A 23,894-nucleotide genomic window follows, 5' to 3' on the forward strand; every position below is an offset into this window, starting at 1 on the left:
GCATTATCAGATGTCCCACAGTACTTAACTCCTCTTTCACCAAATACAATCTGCTTGAGTAAGAAATATTCTTAAGTAAAGACACCCTTGAATAAAATGTTACTCTACCCACCTCTGGTAATAAATCAGCTTTCAAAAAGAATCGTTTTGTTCTATGAAGTTAGTATGTCCGAGCCCGAGCTGAGCGCCTGAACGCAGCTGATTGAGCGAACGGGGTGTGACGTGGAGAGCAATCAGGGCTGCTGAGCCAGAGACCGAGCCGAAACCAGTCCACTGTTAGCGGAGACCCGAACACAAGGAGCGGTCCTTTCACGTACGAAAAGAGACTTTATGTCTCTGAAACTTCGGGAAGCAAAAACGAGAGACCTCTGAGAGCGGACGAAGCGGAGCGGGGCACATGGAAACACTACGCGGCCGGACAGACGGCGGTGGACTTTCCGATAGTTTCAGTCGAGAAAAGAGGCAAAGTGAGGCGAGATAAACATGCTCTCCCTGATGCTGGCCTCATTTCTGCCTCTCCTCCTTCTCTGCCGGATTTCTCTCTGCCAGTACTCAAGCGACCAGTGCAGCTGGAAGGGCAGGTGAGACTCTCTGAGCTTATTCTGAATGAAATCGCACCTGAAAATGCTAAATTTCAAGCGGCTGCTGTGAAAGAAAGCGAGTTGCTGGCGGCAGTTTGGAAAGGACTGACCGAAACTCAATAGACGTCGCAGTGAAACGATTCCCGTTGGCCATATTAACCACGAATAATAGGTTAACATGTAACTGGACTCAACAGATTTATGAGGAAACTCTATTTTGTTTACACTAATAATTTATTTAAGCTTGTATTTACAAATGCAATATGATTTGTGCTCTTATTGTGCCACGGGCTTTCACTTATAACAAGTTTGCAGAATGATACTTGGAGTTTTAAATATTACATCTTATTATGATTGTGTATATAGATATTTGGATCTAAGACATTTTTTTTTTGTAATTTGTTTTGTAGTTTTGTAAATCAGTCTTCACTTGATATATCATGGCACTAAAGAAGGTTGACTTTACTATGCACTGGAAATTTCACCTCCCTTGCAACATCTGCAGATTTTCATTTTTTTTTTTTTTTTTACTTTTGAGTGTTTTTTTTTTTAATCCACCAAGTAGGAGGGGTAGGCCATGCTTTCAGCCTCCAACCAATAATCTGTTGTTCATTAGTGAGATGTTTGCCTAATCTCCTTTAATTGCCTGCAGAAGTGATGAACTAAGATAGGACTTAATTAGAGGCGTGCTGAGGTGAGCCTGGTTATCGGGCTTCAGCTGCATCTGCTCAGCATGTGCCTTGGGTTGCTTCAGATCTATGGCAAATTTGAATTTCAGCGTCTCCTTTTCAGCATACTGGGCGTTTCTCCCCCCAGAGTTAAACCACAAGCTTGGCATGTTTCTGCCGATGGCTTCCTGCCTCTGGCTTTGCCACGGAATGACTGACACACTGGAGTTTTCAAACCCCTGACCAGGCATTAAGTTGTGGAGGGAGCGATTTGGTCGTGCTGGCGCCAGAGTCCGAAGTGCTGCCCGGACAAGTCTCTTCCACTCTCTTTGTTGGTGGTTTGAAACCAAGGGGAGGTTTGGTGCGTGACCGGCATTTGCACTTGCATGCAGCAGGCCCAGCTACTGTTGCTGCTGCCGTTGTCTCCCCAGAAGCCCCCGTGTCCCCTCCATTCATCCGCTTCTGCTTCCAAGCTCTTCCCAAAGGCAACCTGCCAGTGGTGCGTTTTGCCAGAGCTCAGGGCAGAACAATGTGGTATGGGGAGTGTGTTTGAGCTGAGGTCATGTCGGCTGCTTTGGCTCGTGACTGGTCATGCAGCCAGTCTTGTGCACAGCCTTTATGCTTTAGAAGGAATGTGGTGTAGTGTCCTTACAGTCTGGATGAAGGGAGAGCTTGTTTTCTGAGCTCAACCCAGTCAGAAAATCAGTTTAGATGGTGGATAAAACCATGATTTTCCCCAATGCTCACTTCTTACCCTTTCTGTCACCTGTAGCGGGCTGACCCATGAAGGCCACACCAGGGACGTGGAGCAGGTGTACTTGCGCTGCTCACAGGGCTCTCTGGAGTGGCTCTACCCGACCGGAGCCATCATCGTCAACTTGCGGCCCAACACCTTGTCGCCCGCCGCCGCCCGCCTCTCCGTCTGCATCAAACCCTCCAAGGACTCCACAGGGACAAACATCTACCTGGACCGCAACGGCAAGCTGCGGCTGCTGCTGCGCGAACAAGACCAGGCGGAGGGCAAGGTGCACTGCTTCAGCATCCGAGAGGGGGCGCTCTTCATCGAGGCCGTCCCGCATACGGACATCAGCCGGAGGATTACGGCCTTCCAGTACGAGCTGGTCAGCGACAGGCTGAGAGCGGAGGCACAGTCACCTGGTGGTAAGGCGGATCTTGATGTTGCTTCCGTACTGCAGCAGTTGTGGTGAACTTTTAGTGTAATAAAAGTTTGGAACCTTGGAAATGTCCACTATTAAGTTAGACTATAGATTTAAAAAGTTCAAGTTTCTCCTTGAAATTTTCCATCATGTAGTGGCAAGAGTCCTAAAATGAGATGCTGAATTGTCCCTGTGTATAGTGTACTGCAACGCTGCCCCTCCCACACCTACTGCTACACTTTTTCTTTTTTTTTTGCAAGAAAAAGAAACTTTACTTTTTAGAAATATTTCCAGTCTTGAAAGCACAGACAGTGTTGAAACTTCTGTTTCTTAATAAGGCAACAATGTTTTAAAACTACAGTCTGCAAGCTAGCAGGGCTGGGTCTGTCAAGTAGCAGACCGCAGGTTAGCTACTTCAACATAATTAACATTTAATATTAGCTTGTGTTACTCTATAAAGAGCAAAGCAACAAAAATGTCTTCAGTGCAATAATCACTTGAAAACTGATGCATCAAAATGTGGTGTTTTTTATTTCAGCAGCGGTTAAATAATTATTCTGTTTCTAAGTGAAAGTTGTTATTTTTGTGTAAATACCAACCAATTTATGGTATTTTTACTGGAAGTTATCACACTGCGAGTCTCACACTGGCCCATGTCTGCTTGTTTCCTTAGTCACTATGGTGCGAACTCTGCACTAAATGCAGCCATCTGCTGGTGAAAAACTTTATTGGGTTTGACACTAATCATTCACTCAGCAATGAACTCGAGCCAAACTCAGTTTCTCTTTTAGTTTTGGGGAAAAAAAGAAGGAACAAGATAAAAAGCTGGCTGAGTTTTGATCAAACGTCAACCCTCTGATTGTTTCACAACAGCACCGTTGATCTGACTCTGAAATACTCTGCTGCAAGCTGTACTTCTTTTTTTTTTTTTTTTTTTTCTGGATGGCCTGGGTGTGTGTGTGTGGAAAGGGGCACAGCCAAACACAGGCCTCCCAATGAAAAACAGCCATATATTTTCATGCTGCGTACCTGCCAGATCTGCACAGTTTCAAGCTGCGCAACTGTTGTTTTTTCCACCTGAAGCAAAACATGAGCAGCGTCGGAGCCACATGTGTTTTTACGGCTCTCCGGCTTCACGTTTCCAAATCCTGCGTCACCGCTTGGCACTGTGTAGGGTTAAGAGGCGGAGGGGACGCTCTGCAGTGGGTTTGACCACATTAGTGCTCTTGGCTCTCCGCTGCAGCGGGATCTGGGCTATAATGTGGCATGAGATAGCACTGGGGTGATTCACAAAGACAGTGGTCTCGTGTCATGCGAGGCCTGAGTGGGCAGATTGATTGCTCCTTTGCTTCTTCTCATCCTCTTTGCTGTATTTCTTCCCTCTCTCTTTTCTCGTCTTCCTCCCTCTGACCCGCTGTGCTGGGATGGGGTTGCTCACCAACATGCTGGAATGCATCTCCAACCAGATGTTGGGAGGAAACTTCGAGGACCATATAGTCTTGTTTGGCCTCTACTGTCTTTTCTTTCCGTCCCTCCCTTGCCGTTGACCATTTCCTACCTCTGCGTCCTTCATGTCTATTTATCATTTTAATATTTTTCTGTTCATTCCATTCCCCTCCATGTATCTCCCTTGTCTCCTCCTTGTCTATTTGAAGTGGTTTTTGTCGCTTCTGAGTGGTATTAGCAAGTTTTGCTCCATTACTTTGGAATGCATCTGGTCCCAGATGTTGCAGGGACTCTAATGTGCTTTTGCACCCCTCCCATCCTCCTCCGCTCTCTGCTCCTATGAAGTGGTTCTGATCAGAGCGAACGGGCCAGAAGGAGACGCTGACTCGGCTCTTGGCCCATTCCTGTGGTTGTGTTTCATGTTTCACATGTGAGCTCCGCTCGGCTCGACTCTGCTCTGCAGGAAAGCAAACACACCAAGGTCCTGGGCCCCGGCTCGCGGCCGCGCCTGATGCCACGGCAGTTCTCGGGACTCACTTCAAAGTGAGCGTGCGCTGGGCGAGGTCTGCTCTCTTGAAGTCCACCGTCTGTCCAGCTGTTAGCGAGCCATCAAGGCTTGTGGCCGTTTGACCTTTGATCTCCGGTGACATGGTGGCGCCTTGAGTTTCTGCTCCAGCTGACATTATTGTCGTTCAGTCCTCCAGTCGTTACTTCAAAAAGCAGACTGAGAATAGACTCAACCATTGAAAATAGAGACAATAAAAGCACGCCTACTTTTTAGAATATTTTTTCTGCGTGTTTTTTTTTTTCTAAAGCAATACTTTCTAACTTGATGAATATTTATGTGCCGCCAGTGAGGCCGGGTGATTTCCAGCAGAGAAGATCCACCTGAGTTAACACAGTCAGTCGTCCTCCTTATTTTCTGGACTGACAGGCACTGCTGCTGCAACCACAGTCCACCATTCTGTCTGCTAACACCAGCTTCCTCCTCACTCAGTTTACCACCCTGCCACTAAAAACCACCTGAAACAACTGAGCTTTGGATCCATTTAGTGCGTTTTCTCCTGATATAAAACCTCCTGGAGGTAGCAGGAGACTTTTTCCACCTGCAGACAGTTTTGTTTCAATCAGATCTTTCCTCTGTGTGGACCTTTTGTAATGTGAGGCATTTACAAAACAGATGTTTCTAAGCTGTTTTCAACTTTTAAAGTTATTAAGTAGTTATGATGCAGAACACGCCCCTTCTTACTGCACTGCTGATTCGTTTGGTCTGGTCTGTGTTTGTCACGCAGCGTTGGGGACGGGGGTCACTAACAGAACAGGCCCTGTGAGCATTAAACATACAGACAGGCGTGCATAATTCAGTTTGTTTGATTTTTGATGTATATGTCATAAGCAGTAAGGCTGCACAATATCTGGAAAATCTGAGATTGTTATACAGATTTTCTAAGTATTGCCATGATGATATCAAATATGATTTACTTACCCTTCTTTAAAAAAACCCAAAACATTTCAAGCTCCTTCTACTCTGTGAGCTTTAGCATCTCTGCTAAATATATATATCAAATGTGAACGTAAAAAATCCCTGTATTACTTCCCTGGGGTATTTGCTTGCAAAACAGTTGAAATATATTGACTGCGATATTGCACATATTAATATTGTGATGATGAATGTGATTCCTTTAGTTGCGCAGTTAGAATTTGCTGATTTATTTATTTTTTTAAATCATTCATGTATTTGTCTTGGCTCGCACCCTGAAAGGAAATGCTAAAGGAATTATTTCTATGTTTCTTTTGGAGCGCTCTGCTGAACATGAACTTACCTACCCTGTTTCTTTATCCACTTAGCGCCCTGTCAGCCCTGCTCTGATGCCGAAATGCTCCTAGCAGTCTGCACTAATGACTTTGGTAAGTTCTACGTCTGATTTATAAGTATGGCTGCACCAATCTAAGCTTTGCAGGCGATTTATAATCAGTTTTTCTAAAGCTTTGACCTGCTCTTAATGATTTCGGCAGATTCTGATTTTTCTTGCATGTAGAATTTGTTCCCAACGTTTCTGCCTTCATCAGTGAATTGTGTTCTGCCTTCTTAAAAACATACAATTGTAGTGTTCTTTTAAACTCTTCTGCTCATTTTAATGGTCAGTTTGTAACCTAACTATTAAATAATTACTTTTTTAAAATACAACTTTAAGTATAAAGTCTACAGAATGTAGACCATTGTCTTATTTCTGATTTTCCAATATTTTTAAATCCAACCTTTTTTATGACGTTGGACAGGAGTTAAAAGCTCAGAAGAGCAACTTTTTCTGAACTCCGTTCGGCTTATCTGCTAAGTTTCTTGCTCTCTTTTGTTCTAAATGAACATTTAAACACTTCAGTGGTATTTGAGTTGTTTTCCCCTCAGTAAATGCAACCCACACTAAAGAGTGGTGACCTGGTAGTTTTGTTAATGGTCAAATATTTGGGTTTTTTAGTCAGGCAAGTAAAGCCTGACAGATCAGCAAGTAAAGCCAGTTGCTTGACATATTTCCTCTGCCTTCCTGCAGTGGCACGAGGCACCATTAAAACGGTGGGTCTGGAGGAGGACCACGCATCGGTCTCCGTGGAGATCAGCCGCCTTTACAGACAGAAGACCCACGTCTTTGTGTCCGGGGGCCTGAGGGTACGGAGCTGGACAGGCAACATAAAGATGCCCCTGCAGTGTGGGGTGAAGTCTGGAGAGGGCGAGTTCCTTTTCACTGGGACAGTGAGGTTTGGGGAGGCCTGGATGGGTTGCGCTCCTCGCTACAAAGACTTCCTGCGGTTGTATCACGAGGCGCAGCTGCAGGGGACCAACCCGTGCCATGTGGAAACTGACTGATTTAGCTGCCCACATTTGGAAGCATTGCAAGTTGTTTTGATTTTGGAGAAGAGCTGTATTGAAAGTCCAAGCCAAGGAAAAAGAAGAGAGACTGATGGGACTGTCCCAGACTTCTCTTGGCTGTCCTGTGACTCTTAGAGTACGGAGATAGAAAGTGTTTCAAAGCGGCATGTCGCGGAAGCCGGACACGACGGAGAAGTGTTCAGAGCGTCTTCTCGAGTACGAGGAGCCGCAGAGTTTTAAATGTAGCAAAGTCCTATTTGTTTTTATGTATAAAATGTGAAATAAGATTGTACATTTTGAAACGGTGTGCTTTGTATAAAAAAAGTTTGATGTACAGATCTGTATTTGTTGTCTTAAGAAGAACGTGTAAATTCAAAGACTCTTATTTTGTTTAAAAAATATTTGCAATTTAATGCCTGAACTCGTTTTTTTTCAGGCTCTGCAGTTGTGAAAAAAGATGAACCAAAAAAAAAAGAAAGACATGTTTTGCTGACAAGAATAAATTGTTTTTTATTGCCCAATGTGTTTTTTTTTGTTGCCTCAAAAAAACAATACATGCACAAAAGTGGTTTGTTTCATGGGCACGCATGTTCTGGACAAAACCAGAGCCATATGATGTGCATTAGCCTCACTCCAGCCTGGATGGAACCATTTATCCAAAAGGTAAAGAGAAATTGATATCGAGAGAGTCGGTGTGGATTCCTCTGCGTCTGTTCCTGTGGTGATGGGGTGGCCGTGTGTCAAGGTCAATGTGAAAGGCCTCTTTGTTCGAGCAGAGCAGCCCGCTAGGAGTGTGAGGTCTGAAGACCGACCTGAATGCAGCCCTGTGACCAGGCACGCAGCACAAAGTAGGACTCTCAAACTGCACTCCTAATTTTGATTGACATGTAAACTGCAACCTGAAGCTTTTCCTACAGCTCCAAATAAAACGCATTTGAGGAAGCGATGCGGCTGCAGCAGCTCTTTGTAGAGTTAAAAAGGCGAGGCCCCAGTTCTTTCTATCTGCCCTTTCACTTAAACGGAAATGCACCTAGAATTTCGTTCAGCGAGCTGCCCGATGCAGACAATTGCTTCTCCAGACAGAACGGTGCATGGCGCTGAATTGACTGTCTGAATTCCAGCTGACGGCCAGACGTCCTCAAATTGCTCACTGGGAAATGCAAACAGAGTTTCTATGGTTACAGTCCTCTTCTTCGAGAAACCTTTTCGTGGCTTTGGGACTTTGTGCTTTGTGAAACAAGGTGTAGGAGGAAGAAAAGACTCAGTGGGCATCTTGACATCCTCCGAATTCTACCCTAGATTTTGGCAACATATGCAAGAAGCAATTCACTGTCTCGTCTTTCTCACTTTTTAAAGTCTTTCTCTACAGCTGCTGTTCACACATTCTGTGGATTGAAAGTTGTACAAAATAGGTTTATTTTTGGTAATTTTTCAGATTTTTCAGTTATAACATAATTGAGGTAATTAAATTCTGTTTATATACTCATTAGCTGCATTAGCCATGGTGCTGGTGACATTAGGTATACTTCCTAATGTAGATTAGGAAGTATATTGCAGTACTATCCTGAAAACCAGCAGAATTATTGCTATTTACCTAAACCATATATGCTTTAGTCATTCAGATTCTTACTCTTAGCACTGAAACTTGTTTACCTCATGAAATAGGTGTTGTGTCTTTATGCTCAATGCACTGGTCATCAACAGACATTTTGCAGCCAAGGACTCTTCATGTCTGTGAAAGAGTAGGAGTAAGGTTTTCTGAACTATAGTTTTAAATCGACAAACTTCAACTCTCAAAATCAAACTCTAAAAAATCTACTTACTTTGCTCAGAAGAGTATGTGTGAGACTAATTTTGAAAAGTCAACAATACCTTTGACCTCACTGGCTAATTCCCTTGGTACTGAGGAGACATTTTGCAATTATCTACTTTATGAAATATTGAAGAATATCTGCAGACCTTTTATTGAAAGTCACACATCCCGTTGCTCTCTGGTGACCAGAATATTCATCTGATTAAAAATTTGTGATATAATATAGACTAAACTCAAAGTTTATTTATATAGGACTTTTCATAAAGTTGATTTAAAAACAGAAGGACAGACATAAAATCTCTAGAGACCCGGAGACAGAAAGAGAGAGAGAGAGGGCCAGCTGACTTAAGGGTCAGAAAAACCCCAGCAGAGAGAAAAGGCCTGGACTTGCTTCTTTGGGAAATGCAGGAATGTTGGGAATGTGTTGACTTCACACACACGGGATGTGCAGCCACCACCCAAATGCTGCTGTCTTGATCAGCCAGAATCAATAGAGTCTTTGTGGTTCCTCTGTGTGAGTATGTCAGTGTGTATGCCTGCAGCGTGCACGTGGCCCTAACCCCAGCACACATAAACACACCACCCCGGCAGCCAGATCGCCACCACCCACACCGAGAGGCAAATCAGTGTGCAGCTGCATCGCCGACATCTGATGCACTGCAAGCGCGACATTTTTAAAACGCTCTTCCAACATACTTCAGATTGTTTAAAATGTCACGTTTTGGTCTTATTAGGGTAAAATGAAGAGCAGTCCTTTAAGGTGTTCCATTTGTTTTGTTCATGTATAGAAAAACAACTTACATTATTAAAAGTAATGTGATAATATCTAATTCCTTCATAAATCTTTAATATGTTTGTTGTGGATTAAAATATAAACACTGGATAACTTTGTTTTGGAAGGGGGTTTTCTTGTAATAGAGCTCACATAATTTCTTTATATCTTTTAATATCTTCAAAAGATCAGATGCTAAATCAGATTATTCAATAAAACTTGTTTTTCTCCTCATTCTATGAAGAGAAAAACCGGCTGGCAAGACTAAGAGTAAGGTCACTAATCAGGCTGTTTTCTGAATCTTCTGTTAAACAGATTCAGCTTTTCCTTTAAAAAAGAAAATCCAAATCACACACAGGAACTATGGAGTAATAAACATTTCTCAACTCACCACATAGTTTATTTAATTATGCATGAGCATAATTAACAGAACAGTAACTCATGATCTTAACACAATATAATCCTTCAAATTCAAACTGAAGCATGAAAAAGACTAGATGTAGTTTTTTTATGTATTCCTCTTGCTCTTTTTTTTTTTTTTTTTAGAAATGTCCAATTTAGGCCCACTAGCAAAAATATTTTAGCTAACAGACAGAAGAGCTTAGAAATCTAAGAATGTGTATTGAAGTCATGTGTACATGCGCTTCAAGAAGAAGTTTTCCCAATCCAGGGATATTTTTCAGATGCCTGGTCTGACGTCTGTATTACATCTAATTACTTCTGTTTGTGAATGGTGCATTGGTGCTGCAGTCTGAACCTAAAACACTGCCTCCCTCCTCACTTCTGAATGAATGAATGAATGAATGTGTGCTGCTGCTGTCCGCTCACATGGCTCCCAGAGGCGCCTCTGGGGTGTCTCGTTCGTTCAGCAAACACACCAGCGTCCTCCAGAGTGGGGGGTCCTGGTGCAAGAAGCTTCATATTCAGCATCCCAATAACAGAGAGAGACTTTGGCTCAGAGGACGCCCAGCAAACATGTAGCAAATGGCACTTTTATTTACTTGCCTGCACCCCCCCCCCCCCAACAGCCTTCATTTACTGGGAGCTTTTTTTCAGCAGCCCCATGGCAACAGCGAGTCCTGTCAACAGACGTAAAACTTTCTCATGATGTCACCAGAACTGCGAAGCTCTGCTAACTGTTATAGTGTTAAAACAACACAAAACAGCACTATGTTAATTGGTTGAAGGGCTCTGATTTGAAGTTTTTATTTCATAAACAGCATGGACTAGGACTAGACTACATACATGTTCCGAAGCCTTAGCGAAGAACATACCACCCGAACCTCAGCCTTATCTAGACATAATCTTGGCACTGAATGAGCGTGTTGTTTTGTGCTCCATACAATCTGTCATTTATCAACACTTTGCTGCTTGTCTCATTGAGACAATGCAATCTGCACAGGCCCCATTGCTCTCAGGCCTGTCAGTTGCACGGTTCAGAAAGGCAAATCTGCTGTTTGCACAGTCCAATGAGCACCAGTGGCTTTGCCTTGCTGCTTGACTCTTCCTTGGCAACTGGGCCAACCCTCTCTGACCTCTGAACTGGGTTACAGCCTTTGGATGAGAGGAGAAAAAAATGGTTCCTGTCTAAATTTAGCCCTTAGAAGTTGGAATAGACAGGGCCATGCCCTCAGGCCCCTAAAGGAAACACGCATCTTTGGGCAATGTGAGCTGAGGCAGACCATCAGCCAATGGCAAGGGCGAGCACGGAGCGTGATAGATCGCATTATTGGACGTGTGATGTTTGATGGATGTCCAGATGAGGGGAATAATAGGTTTTTTAACAGATAGGTAGGAAGTGAATCCTTAGATTTCAATGCAGAAGCGGATGTGAGCTGTTTGCATTTAAACAGAGAATGATGGATGGACTTGTGGAGAAAGGAGTGCGATGCAAAAGAACAAAAACCATGGATTCTGTTTTCATTGTATTAAAATAAGTACACTTGTAAACTATCTGGATTTCTGGATGAAACATAAGATCATTTGACAGTTAAGAAAATGTCCTAATAGAGTGAGTTGCATAAGTATTTCTAATCTTTAAATTGCTTCACAATCATTTTGACACAATGGCCATGTTACAACAGCAATCTCTGATGTATTACATAAGAATTTTGTTATTTGATACTTTATAAAACCATCTTTCACTGGAATTACAGCAGCAAGTGCAGGGTGTGTCTCCACCATCTTTGCACATCTAGACAGTGGAATTTCTGCCCTAATTATCACAATGAAATTGCACAGGATCAGTTAGAGAATCGACGAAATAACATTTGGGAAGTGTTGTATTTTCTAGCAAAATAGATTTGGACTTTAACTGGCCCAGTCTAACACATAAACATGCTTTATTTAATATTAATGTAGTTATCCTCCTTTTTTGTGTTTTCTGCCAGGACTGGACCTGTACTTAGCGCCATCTGTTCTATCTTGCCAGCTTCCCTTTGCTTGCAAAAAAAAAAAAAAGGGAATCCCCAAGAGCATGATGGTCCCGCTGCCATGTTTCACAGTGTATTCTGGGGTTAATTTTCTGCGAGACATAAAACTTTGCAAGCTCAGTTATGGTTTCATTTTCTATGTTTGCTGCATCCTCTGCATAACTTCCAAAGTGCAACCAAGGGTTCATCTAGTTTTCTATTTTCTACTTTGACTTTTTCAGATCTTTGCACATTTTATATTGAAACCTTGCTTAGAATGTCTTCACCCTGAACTGTCTGGTATATTTACCTAGCTCTTTCGATGGTTTTTGTTTACGTCGTAAAAAGCGTTCAAAGAACAGTTGTAATTATACAGAGACGAAATTACTCACTAATGTCTTTTTCGAACTGAGTGACCTGTGTTGAGAATTAGTAACAATACAATTTATTTAGGGCTATCCGAGTAAAGGGTATCAATTTGTGAACAAATGTACAGCACTCTTCAGAGTTGGAGGCACACTTTCAGCCAGGACAATGAATGACACCAATTCACCGTCTAACTACGAGACAACGGTCAAACTGAGTCATTTTGAAAAAAAAAAACAAAAGACAATTTCTAAAGACCATGGATGATGTTTTTTTTCTGCAAGCCACAATTATGCACTGCATTATTTTGTGATAGCTCATCGCCTAAAGTCCAAATAAGATACATTTATGGTTGTAACTTAGGATGTAACAAAAAGTTTAAGGAGTAGGAATACTTTTTTTGTAGTACAATTGTGCAATTTTAGCTCAAAACCAAATTCAGAACTCCGCATTATCTATCACTCAGAACATTCAGGCACATGAGGTTTTCATTAAAACCATTACTGCTTGTTAAACAGTGTGCCGAGTTCCTGAGCTATGGCAACAGTTATCAAGTGGACAAGTGTTGGCAACAGCTGAATGCTCATCGGGGGAAAGAATGGCTGAGGCAGGGGAAAGTAGAGTTGCAGGGGGTCACACGCTTGCATGTGCACATGCATGCATAGCAGCTTAAAAAGCACAGGTGACAGCAAGTGACCCTCGATTAGGGGGTGAGGAACCTGTCGGGTTGCTCGCGAGCCACTCGTGTAGCAGAGGGTCAAAGGTTGACCTGATTACTGAGAACAGTGAACGACTAAAACCTCGAGTGACTTTTGTTTTGATCCTAATAAGCCGGAAGACAAAACTTAATGAAAAATAGTTCTTCGAGAGATCTCATCGGAATGGTATCCACAGGCTGAACTACAGTCATGGAAGTTTACTCCGTTAAAGACTGAAGAGAGACAAGTGTTCCCTGGTGACATATTGTGAAGCTTTAGGTGGATTATCACTGCTCTGCTGTGGAATGCTTAACTTGCCTGAAATAGGGAATCAGTGAGGGAAGGGCATGAAAGGCATACAGATGCCACCCAAAGAGTGACGACAGTAAAAATTTAACGACATCAGAACGTGAGGTCATTTGAAAGGAAGGGGCTCTTCTCAAACTTCAACACCGTCTCTTTATAGGACGAAAATGTTTGTGTTCATCACGGAGACTGAGCCATTAACATTGTGTCTGGCACCAGTAGAGAAGCCCTGATTAAAATGTGAATTGTTCTCATGAAATTATAAGAGGTGGATTTGTTTCACTTATGGCTTATGGTTTATGTGTTTGTTAGCTGAGTGTGTATGGCAATATATCCATAATATATTTCATATTTCTGTGCAATCATACCAAAGTAGTTGTATTCCTTTAACTAAATTCTTCAGAGGTGTGGCTAATGAGATTATGCATACTTTTTCCCATTATTATGTCTGGATGTGTTTAAATTCTTTGTGCTCATTCTGTTGTGGAATTTGTACTTAGATATTGCATGGGAATAAATAGAAAACCTGCTAAAAGCAACCTTTTAATAGATCCTTTATTCATATTTAAACCATTAAAGGTCCTGCTGGGACTGCAGTTTAATTGGACTCTGAAAATGAAAATAAATTCTAGGGAGTTAGAAGCTACTTTTGCAACCTGTTGACAATTTCTACCCTTGTATTTCTCCCATTTATAAAAACTGCTGTAGTTATCAGGGATAACTCTGATCATTTTTACCTGGTGTTGTCTTCTGAACTCAAAAAATCTTCATGGAATTACCTGCACAACTTAAAATTTGTCATTTATTTTTAAAACATTTTATGAATAAAATAATATTATATGGTTTTCAAAAACTTTTTGCAACAGTTTCTCCTTTGTGTTAGCATTAAGCAAAGCACTGGGAGGATTTGTTTACTGGTGTGAGAAATAGTCCAGCTCAGCGTCTCTACAGGCTTTTGTGCCTGTTAGAAGACAATTTTTCTTTATTCATGTATAACTATTGAGAATCCCACTGGGTCAAATTAAATTCAAAACCACTCCAATTCCTTTTAATCACAGATTCAAATCAAATTATATTCAGTTCAAGAAAAAAGAAGAGTACCTGCAGTCAAATGAAGTTGATCAGTCAATGCCATCTGCTAAAACATCTGTCTAAAGAAGCCAAGAGAAATGCATCAGTTTACTGACTGTGCAGCATTACCTCAGTAAGCATGTGGTGACAGCAGAGAGAAAGAGCAGCCATCTCAATGAGTAACCAAAACACAAAAGATGACATAGATTACAGATTTTTAATGGCAGAAAAAAGATCCAGTCTGTAGGGTAAATACAAATCAGTGACATAAGCCTTTGTATTTCCAAACAAACAAATGAGCATTTGTTTGTTTGGAAATACAAACATTTCCATTTGGTTTAAATCCAAATGTAACTAAAAGCCTGTTGAAGTATTTTCCAATTTTATTGGAACATAAAAATCTGAGGAAACTCAGAGGAACTGCTTTTTGTTGAGACATAAATCCTTTATGTAGTAAAACTTTGTATGTCCTCATTTTTAAGTAAATAATGTTCTACTTACTTCATCCTACAAATAAATAACACATGAGGCATGCAGGAGTTTGGGCTATAGCTGCAGATCCGTGAACACATTTAATTTATTAAGTGCATGCCAAAGTTCTTTTTATGATGACAGTTTTGTAAGTTGTGTACCTAATTTATTAGTGTTAAATTCGCGGAAAAAATGTGTGAAATCTGAGAGAGATTACAGCAGTTTACTGTTTTGCAAAGGTTTGCAAAACATTTTTTTTCCCATTTAAATCGACCAGAGCAAGATAAAAACTAGAAAAACAAAATTTCTGAAGAAATTTAGCCGGGGCCTGCCAAGGCGCGCCCGTCTGGTTTGTGCCCGGCGTCGTCACGCTACAAATTGGCATCGACGCTAAAGGATGCTGCAATGTAATCAAGTTCAGATTTCTTTAGCCGAAATCTCTTTGCTTCCTTGTCTTTCGTTAGGCGATGAAATACGTTCATGTTTGGTTCGGTTCAGTTCTACTCTAGTGGGCAGACTGTACCGCAGCTGCTGCGCTACAGATATTTCTCCGCTGATTTTCAGTAAAACTCTACAACGGAGAACCTGGAGGTTCTGGTTCGGATGAACAAAATAAACCCAGATATTTTATGTTTTATTATTTGAAATTATTGATAGGCCAAGCATAATGAAAAAAAACTCAGATCATGAAGTTATTTTATGTAATTCAAACAAAAATTATAATTTACATCATACCAAGCTAATATTATGTAGTTCTGCTGTTTTTCACTGTCGGCACAAGACGGCAGCTGAGAGTATCTGTATCCGAAGCAACTGATTCAGTGAAGTAGCTTAATATGCTAGTTCCGGTTATTTGTGGCAATTTCTGCAAGTCACAATAGCTCTAGGTTGAGGTAAAACAAAATTGCCTTATTTCAGCTGATCAGATTGATGTTAACAGAGATTTTGTAGCCTAACTGGTTTCACGAAAGCCAGTTAGCAAAGTGCTAACATGTGAACAAATTGTGGTTCCATCAAGCTAGCAGCTACGCTATCAGAGCCACAACAAAATATCCCACAGCAGTCAAACTTTTAAAATCGATCACATTTCTTAAAGAACACATTACATTTAACAACTGTAAGCAGTTCTAATAATATAGTAATGAAATTAAATAGTATATTTTATGGACATAACACAAACACTTCTTACCTTAACCAAACAGTCGGAAGCAGAAAGCTCTTCTTCTTCTTTTTGTTTTTAATGGCGGTTGGCAAGCAACTTAATGGTGTGCATTACCGCCACCTACTGGTATGGAGTGTGGATCAGGGCGCAACTTAAAAAAAAAAACACTAAATCCTTTCTATCAGTTTAGTTTTCTTAAGAAATTTTATGAAATAACATAAATATTCATGGGGCGTGCTGTGGTGGCGCAGGGGGTTAGCACGCCCCACGTTTCAGTTAACCGCTCCCCAATCTAAAGTCTTACATATAATCCTGTTACCTTCAAACATGTAATAACCGCTTTATTTATTTTGTGTTTAATTAATATCTTATTAAGTTTAAATGTCTCTATATCATATTTCCTAATTTATTGTACTTGCTTTATATTTTCCACAATTAATTATTACATGTTCTACTGTTTCCATATCCATACCACACTCACATCTACCTGTTGGATGTTTACCAATCAAATTTAAAGTTTTGTTTAATCCAGTATATCCAAGGCACAATCTTTTTTTTTTTCATACTTGCTCTTTTCGCTTTTCAGACTTACAATACTTCATTTGAGCCAGCTGGGGGAGACAATTCTCTGTTTTAGCCAGTAGGGTATTAGGGTTTTCAATGGATTTTCCCCATTGAATTATAATGGGGTTTTTTTCGTAGTTTTTTGCGAATTATGTCGCCATGTTCATCCCGAATCCCACCAAAAGTAATAGCTGGAATGGCGTGAATTTTCTGCAGGTTTTGATACCTCTTTTGTAGGTGTGCACGCAGCGGTATGAGCCGCATTAACGGTTACGGATGAAAAATAAAGAATTATAATAATAACTAGAAAATTTCGGAAGAAATTTAGCCGGGGCCTGCCGAGGCGCGGCCGTGGGGCTTGGGCCCGGCGTCGTCACGCCACAAATCGGCGTCGACGCCAAAGAACGCCGCGACGTAATCAGTGGCACGCGGAGAACCGCAAGAACGTTAAGCGAGGCGGACGTGCACCGTTCGGTACGATTTAAAATGTTGTCAAGGCTTTTATTTTGGAAGTTTTGTTAAACTTCATTTCAAAGGGCCAAACTAATCCCATGCGTAATAGTCCTTGGGTTAAAATAGTTATATAATGCTCAAAACACAAGTAGCTGATGTAAAAAAATGCAAGGCTTTTATTTTGAAATTTTCAGTATGCTTCATTTTTAAGTTCCGAACTAATACCACGTGTAAGAGTGCTTTGGATGAAAAAGTCAAAAAAAGCCAAAAAGAGCTATTACCTCATGTAAAAATATTCAAGGCTTTTATTTTGAAATTATTATTATGCTCCATTTTAAAGTTCCAAACTAATCCCATGTGTAACAGTGCTTTGGATGAAAAAGTCATATACGGCCAAAAAAAGCAATTACATGATGTAAAAATATTCAAGGCTTTTATTTTGAAATTTTCAGTATGCTTCATTTCAGAGGGCCAAACTAATACCACTTGTAACAGTGCTTTGGATGAAAAAGTCATATACGGCCAAAAAGAGCAATTACGTCATGTAAAATATTCAAGGCTTTTATTTTGAAATTTTCAGTATGCTTAATTTTAAAGTTCCAAACTAATCCCATGTGTAACAGTGCTTTGGATGGAAAAGTCAGATAAAGCCAAAAAGAGCAATTACATGATGTAAAAATATTCAGGGCTTTTATTTTGAAATTATTATTATGCTCCATTTTAAAGTTCCAAACTAATCCCATGTGTAACATTGCTTTGGATGAAAAAGTCATATACGGCCAAAAAGAGCAATTACGTCATGTAAAATATTCAAGGCTTTTATTTTGAAATTTTCAGTATGCTTAATTTTAAAGTTCCAAACTAATCCCATGTGTAACAGTTACTGAGTTAAATCAGTTATATACAGCCCATAGCAGCAGGTAGTTCTAAAGGCCAGTTCTCAGTCCTGATCTGTTTCAACTGAGGATAGATAGAACTACAGCGATGCGTATCTGTAGTCCAAATCAGCAGCCAATAGCCTCTTGAGTTCCGTTGCTATGGTAAATAATGGTCTCAGCAGGTGTGAGCTCTGAGCGCTGAGCTCTCAAACACACTGTGTGTTTGAGCAAACACATTTTACTGACAAAAAAGCATTGGAAACAAATCCTTCTTGTTCGGGAACCGTAATACATATTCGAAAAGCGTTTGCAGCGTATGACAGCTCAATGTGTCTTCTGCGATAGTCCCGAGATTCATATCTGTACCTCACTCAGAACATTTACAGCGATGAGAGAAAGAAATGTTGTGCCCAGATCTGAAATTCTATTCAAATACATGGGAGAGAGCCTCAGACAGCCTCAGAAAATCCTGTCGCATGACTTTGCTCTGAAGCACCGTGACAGAAAACCGTACGGTCTAGATAAATTTCGAAAACATTTTACCGGAGCAGACAGGCGTATCAATGTCAGGACCGATTTTGATACTAATCGTGCGATATTTGTGGGCGTGATGGCGATTTCAAAAATGATTTGGGTTGAAAAAGTTGTCTTCATCTCTCACTCTAAGCAGCCAGAAACGCACTCTAACTTGAGCAAAAATGAGAAAGTTTGGGTCGCTTAGAGGCAAATTGTGGACAAACCGTAACTGGTATCGACGAGCCGTCTTCACTTTCGAAGAGATCACAGACGTATCTACAAAATGAAATTTGAATGGCATTTCTAGGTGAATTTGTGACGACACAGCAAATCCTCAAAAATAGGGTATTTCTAGGATTTTTCCCATTGAGTTATAATGGGGTTTTTTTCGCAGTTTTTTGCGAATTATGTCGCCACGTTAAGCCCAAATCCCACCAAAAATAATAGCTCCAATGGCGTGAATTTTCTGCACGTTTTGATACCTCATTTGTAGGTGTGCACCCAGCGGTATGAGCCGCATTAACGGTTACGGAAGAAAAATAAAGAATAACTAGAAAATTTCGGAAGAAATTTAGCCGGGGCCTGCCGAGGCGCGCCCGTGGGGTTCGGGCCCGGCGTCGTCACGCCACAAATCGGCGTCGACGCCAAAGAACGCCGCGACGTGATCAGTGGCACGCGGAGAACCGCAAGAACGTTAAGCGAGGCGGACGTGCACCATTCGGTACGATTTAAAATGTTGTCAAGGCTTTTATTTTGGAAGTTTCAGTATGCTTCATTTCAAAGGGCCAAACTAATCCCATGCGTAATAGTCCTTGGGTTAAAATAGTTATATATTGCTCAAAACACAAGTAGCTGATGTAAAAATATTCAAGGCTTTTATTTTGAAATTTTCAGTATGCTTCATTTCAAAGTTCCGAACTAATACCACGTGTAACAGTGCTTTGGATGAAAAAGTCAAATAAAGCCAAAAAGAGCAATTACATGATGTAAAAATATTCAAGGCTTTTATTTTGAAATTTTCAGTATGCTCCATTTTAAAGTTCCAAACTAATCCCATGTGTAACAGCGCTTTGGATGAAAAAGTCAAATAAAGCCAAAAAGAGCAATTACCTGATGTAAAAATATTCAAGGCTTTTATTTTGAAATTATTATTATGCTCCATTTTAAAGTTCCGAACGAATCCCATGTGTAACAGTGCTTTGGATGAAAATTCATATAAAGCCAAAAAGCGCAATTACCTGATGTAAAAATATTCAAGGCTTTTATTTTGAAATTTTCAGTATGCTTCATTTCAGAGGGCCAAACTAATACCACGTGTAACAGTGCTTTGGATGAAAAAGTCACATAAAGCCAAAAACAGCAATTACCTGATGTAAAAATATTCAAGGCTTTTATTTTGAAATTATTATTATGCTCCATTTTAAAGTTCCGAACTAATCCCATGTGTAACATTGCTTCGGATGAAAAAGTCATATACGGCCAAAAAGAGCAATTACGTCATGTAAAATATTCAAGGCTTTTATTTTGAAATTATTATTCTCCATTTTAAAGTTCCAAACTAATCCCATGTGTAACATTGCTTTGGATGAAAAAGTCATATACGGCCAAAAAAAGCAATTACCTGATGTAAAAATATTCAAGGCTTTTATTTTGAAATTATTATTATTCTCCATTTTAAAGTTCCAAAGTAATCCCATGTGTAACAGTGCTTTGGATGAAAACGTCAAATAAAGCCAAAAACAGCAATTACCTGATGTAAAACTATTCAAGGCTTTTATTTTGAAATTATTATTATGCTCCATTTTAAAGTTCCAAACTAATCCCATGTGTAACAGTTACTGAGTTAAATCAGTTATATACAGCCCATAGCAGCAGTAGTTCTAAAGGCCAGTTCTCAGTCCTGATCTGTTTCAACTGAGGATAGATAGAACTACAGCGATGCGTATTCGTAGTCCAAATCAGCAGCCAATAGCCTCTTGAGTTCCGTTGCTATGGCAAATAATGGTCTCAGCAGGTGTGAGCTCTGAGCTGTGAGCTCTCAAACACACAAGTGTGTTTGAGCAAACACACTTTACTGAAAAAAAGCATTGGAAACAAATCCTTCTTGTTCGGGAACCGTAATACATATTCGAAAAGCGTTTCGAGCGTATGACAGTTCAATGTGTCTTCTGCGATAGTCCCGAGATTCATATCTGTACCTCACTCAGAGCATTTACAGCGATGAGAGAAAGAAATGTTGTGCCCAGATATGAACCGAGATGGGCTGTCACTGTAATTTCAGCAAAAATGAGAAAGTTTGGGTCGCTTAGAGGCAAATTGTGGACAAACCGTAACTGGTATCGACGAGCCGTCTTCACTTTCGAAGAGATCACAGACGTATCTACAAAATGAAATTTGAATGGCATTTCTAGGTGAATTTGTGACGACACAGCAAATCCTCAAAAATAGGGTATTTCTAGGATTTTTCCCATTGAGTTATAATGGGGTTTTTTTCGTAGTTTTTTGCGAATTATGTCGCCACGTTAAGCCCAAATCCCACCAAAAATAATAGCTCCAATGGCGTGAATTTTCTGCACGTTTTGATACCTCATTTGTAGGTGTGCACGCAGCGGTATGAGCCGCATTAACGGTTACGGAAGAAAAATAAAGAATTATAATAATACTTAAAGAGACGCTTCTCTCCGACAATAGTAATAGGTTCCTGCCATTGCTTTGCATGGCAGGCCCCAACTAGAAAATTTCGGAAGAAATTTAGCCGGGGCCTGCCAAGGCGCGCCCGTGGGGTTCGGGCCCGGCGTCGTCGCGCCACAAATCGGCGTCGACGCCAAAGAACGCCGCGACGTCACCAGTGGCACGCGGAGAACCGCAAGAACGTTAAGCGAGGCGGACGTGCACCTTTCGGTACGATTTAAAATGTTGTCAAGGCTTTTATTTTGGAAGTTTCAGTATGCTTCATTTCAAAGGGCCAAACTAATCCCATGCGTAATAGTCCTTGGGTTAAAATAGTTATATAATGCTCAAAACACAAGTAGCTGATGTAAAAGTATTCAAGGCTTTTATTTTGAAATTTTCAGTATGCTTCATTTCAAAGGGCCAAACTAATACCACGTGTAACAGTGCTTTGGATGAAAAAGTCAAATAAAGCCAAAAAGAGCAATTACGTCATGTAAAATTATTCAAGGCTTTTATTTTGAAATTTTCAGAATGCTTCATTTCAAAGGGCCAAACTAATACCACGTGTAACAGTGCTTTGGATGAAAAAGTCAAATAAAGCCAAAAAGAGCAATTACCTGATGTAAAAATATTCAAGGCTTTTATTTTGAAATTATTATTATGCTCCATTTTAAAGTTCCAAACTAATCCCATGTGTAACAGTGCTTTGGATGAAAAAGTCATATAAAGCCAAAAACAGCAATTACCTGATGTAAAAATATTCAAGGCTTTTATTTTGAAATTATTATTATGCTCCATTTTAAAGTTCCAAACTAATCCCATGTGTAACAGTGCTTTGGATGAAAAAGTCATATAAAGCCAAAAACAGCAATTACCTGATGTAAAAATATTCAAGGCTTTTATTTTGAAATTATTATTATTCTCCATTTTAAAGTTCCAAAGTAATCCCATGTGTAACAGTGCTTTGGATGAAAACGTCAAATAAAGCCAAAAACAGCAATTACCTGATGTAAAACTATTCAAGGCTTTTATTTTGAAATTATTATTCTCCATTTTAAAGTTCCGAACTAATCCCATGTGTAACATTGCTTTGGATGAAAAAGTCATATACGGCCAAAAAGAGCAATTACTTCATGTAAAATATTCAAGGCTTTTATTTTGAAATTTTCAGTATGCTTCATTTTAAAGTTCTGAACTAATACCACGTGTAAGAGTGCTTTGGATGAAAAAGTCAAATAAAGCCAAAAAGAGCAATTACGTCATGTAAAAATATTCAAGGCTTTTATTTTGAAACTTTTGTTAAGCTTCATTTCAAAGGGCCAAACTAATACCACGTGTAACAGTGCTTTGGATGAAAAAGTCAAATAAAGCCAAAAAGAGCAATTACATGATGTAAAAATATTCAAGGCTTTTATTTTGAAATTTTTGTTAATATTCATTTCAAAGGGCCAAACTAATACCATGTGTAACAGTGCTTTGGATGAAAAAGTCAAATAAAGCTCAAAAGAGCAATTACATGATGTAAAAATATTCAAGGCTTTTATTTTGAAATTTTTGTTAAGCTTCATTTTAAAGTTCAAAACTAATCCCATGTGTAACAGTGCTTTGGATGAAAACGTCATATACGGCCAAAAAGAGCAATTACATGACGTAAAAATATTCAAGGCTTTTATTTTGAAATTTTCAGTATGCTTCATTTCAGAGGGCCAAACTATTCCATTGTGTAACAGTGCTTTGGATAAAAAAGTCACATAAAGCCAAAAAGCGCAATTACCTGATGTAAAAATATTCAAGGCTTTTATTTTGAAATTATTATTATGCTCCATTTTAAAGTTCCGAACTAATCCCATGTGTAACATTGCTTTGGATGAAAAAGTCATATACGGCCAAAAAGAGCAATTACGTCATGTAAAATATTCAAGGCTTTTATTTTGAAATTTTCAGTATGCTTAATTTTAAAGTTCTGAACTCATACCACGTGTAACAGTGCTTTGGATGAAAAAGTCAAATAAAGGCAAAAACAGCAATTACGTCATGTAAAAATATTCAGGGCTTTTATTGTGAAATTTTCAGTATGCTTAATTTTAAAGTTCCAAACTAATCCCATGTGTAACAGTGCTTTGGATGAAAAAGTCAAATAAAGCCAAAAAGAGCAATTACCTGATGTAAAAATATTCAAGGCTTTTATTTTGAAATTATTATTATGCTCCATTTCAAAGTTCCGAACTAATCCCATGTGTAACAGTGCTTTGGATGAAAAAGTCATATACGGCCAAAAAGAGCAATTACATGATGTAAAAATATTCAAGGCTTTTATTTTGAAATTTTCAGTATGCTTCATTTCAGAGGGCCAAACTATTCCATTGTGTAACAGTGCTTTGGATAAAAAAGTCACATAAAGCCAAAAACCGCAATTACATGATGTAAAAATATTCAAGGCTTTTATTTTGAAATTTTCAGTATGCTTAATTTCAAAGTTCCAAACTAATCCCATGTGTAACATTGCTTTGGATGAAAAAGTCACATAAAGCCAAAAACAGCAATTACCTGATGTAAAAATATTCAAGGCTTTTATTTTGAAATTATTATTATGCTCCATTTTAAAGTTCCGAACTAATCCCATGTGTAACATTGCTTTGGATGAAAAAGTCATATACGGCCAAAAAGAGCAATTACGTCATGTAAAATATTCAAGGCTTTTATTTTGAAATTTTCAGTATGCTTAATTTTAAAGTTCCAAACTAATCCCATGTGTAACAGTTACTGAGTTCAATCAGTTATATACAGCCCATAGCAGCAGGTAGTTCTAAAGGCCAGTTCTCAGTCCTGATCTGTTTCAACTGAGGATAGATAGAACTACAGCGATGCGTATCTGTAGTCCAAATCAGCAGCCAATAGCCTCTTGAGTTCCGTTGCTATGGTAAATAATGGTCTCAGCAGGTGTGAGCTCTGAGCGCTGAGCTCTCAAACACACAATTGTGTGTTTGAGCAAACACATTTTACTGACAAAAAAGCATTGGAA

General features: G+C 39.7%; 1 protein-coding gene and 1 pseudogene across 1 annotated transcript; both read left to right on the forward strand.

Moving 5' to 3' along the window:
• Nucleotides 1–214: 214 nt before the first annotated feature.
• metrnl (meteorin like, glial cell differentiation regulator) lies at nucleotides 215–7,239 on the forward strand. The gene is made up of 4 exons (XM_005816393.3): nucleotides 215–581; nucleotides 2,022–2,410; nucleotides 5,701–5,760; nucleotides 6,402–7,239. The coding sequence occupies exons 1-4, from the start codon at nucleotides 484–486 to the stop codon at nucleotides 6,713–6,715; spliced, it is 861 nt and encodes a 286-aa protein (XP_005816450.1). The 5' UTR covers nucleotides 215–483; the 3' UTR covers nucleotides 6,716–7,239.
• Nucleotides 6,885–23,894, forward strand: part of LOC102229721 — a 41,547-nt pseudogene continuing 24,537 nt past the window's right edge.

This window comes from Xiphophorus maculatus, chromosome 16 (assembly GCF_002775205.1).
Source record: "Xiphophorus maculatus strain JP 163 A chromosome 16, X_maculatus-5.0-male, whole genome shotgun sequence".
Taxonomy (NCBI): Eukaryota; Metazoa; Chordata; class Actinopteri; order Cyprinodontiformes; family Poeciliidae; genus Xiphophorus; species Xiphophorus maculatus.

What these genes read in the sequence shown, in the direction of transcription:
- metrnl (XM_005816393.3), top strand. Translation starts at nt 484, where the DNA reads ATGCTCTCCCTGATGCTGGCCTCATTTCTGCCTCTCCTCCTTCTCTGC. An exon ending in CAGTGCAGCTGGAAGGGCAG is followed by an intron (nt 582 to 2,021) that starts GTGAGACTCTCT and finishes TGTCACCTGTAG; the next exon opens with CGGGCTGACCCATGAAGGCC. An exon ending in GGAGGCACAGTCACCTGGTG is followed by an intron (nt 2,411 to 5,700) that starts GTAAGGCGGATC and finishes TTATCCACTTAG; the next exon opens with CGCCCTGTCAGCCCTGCTCT.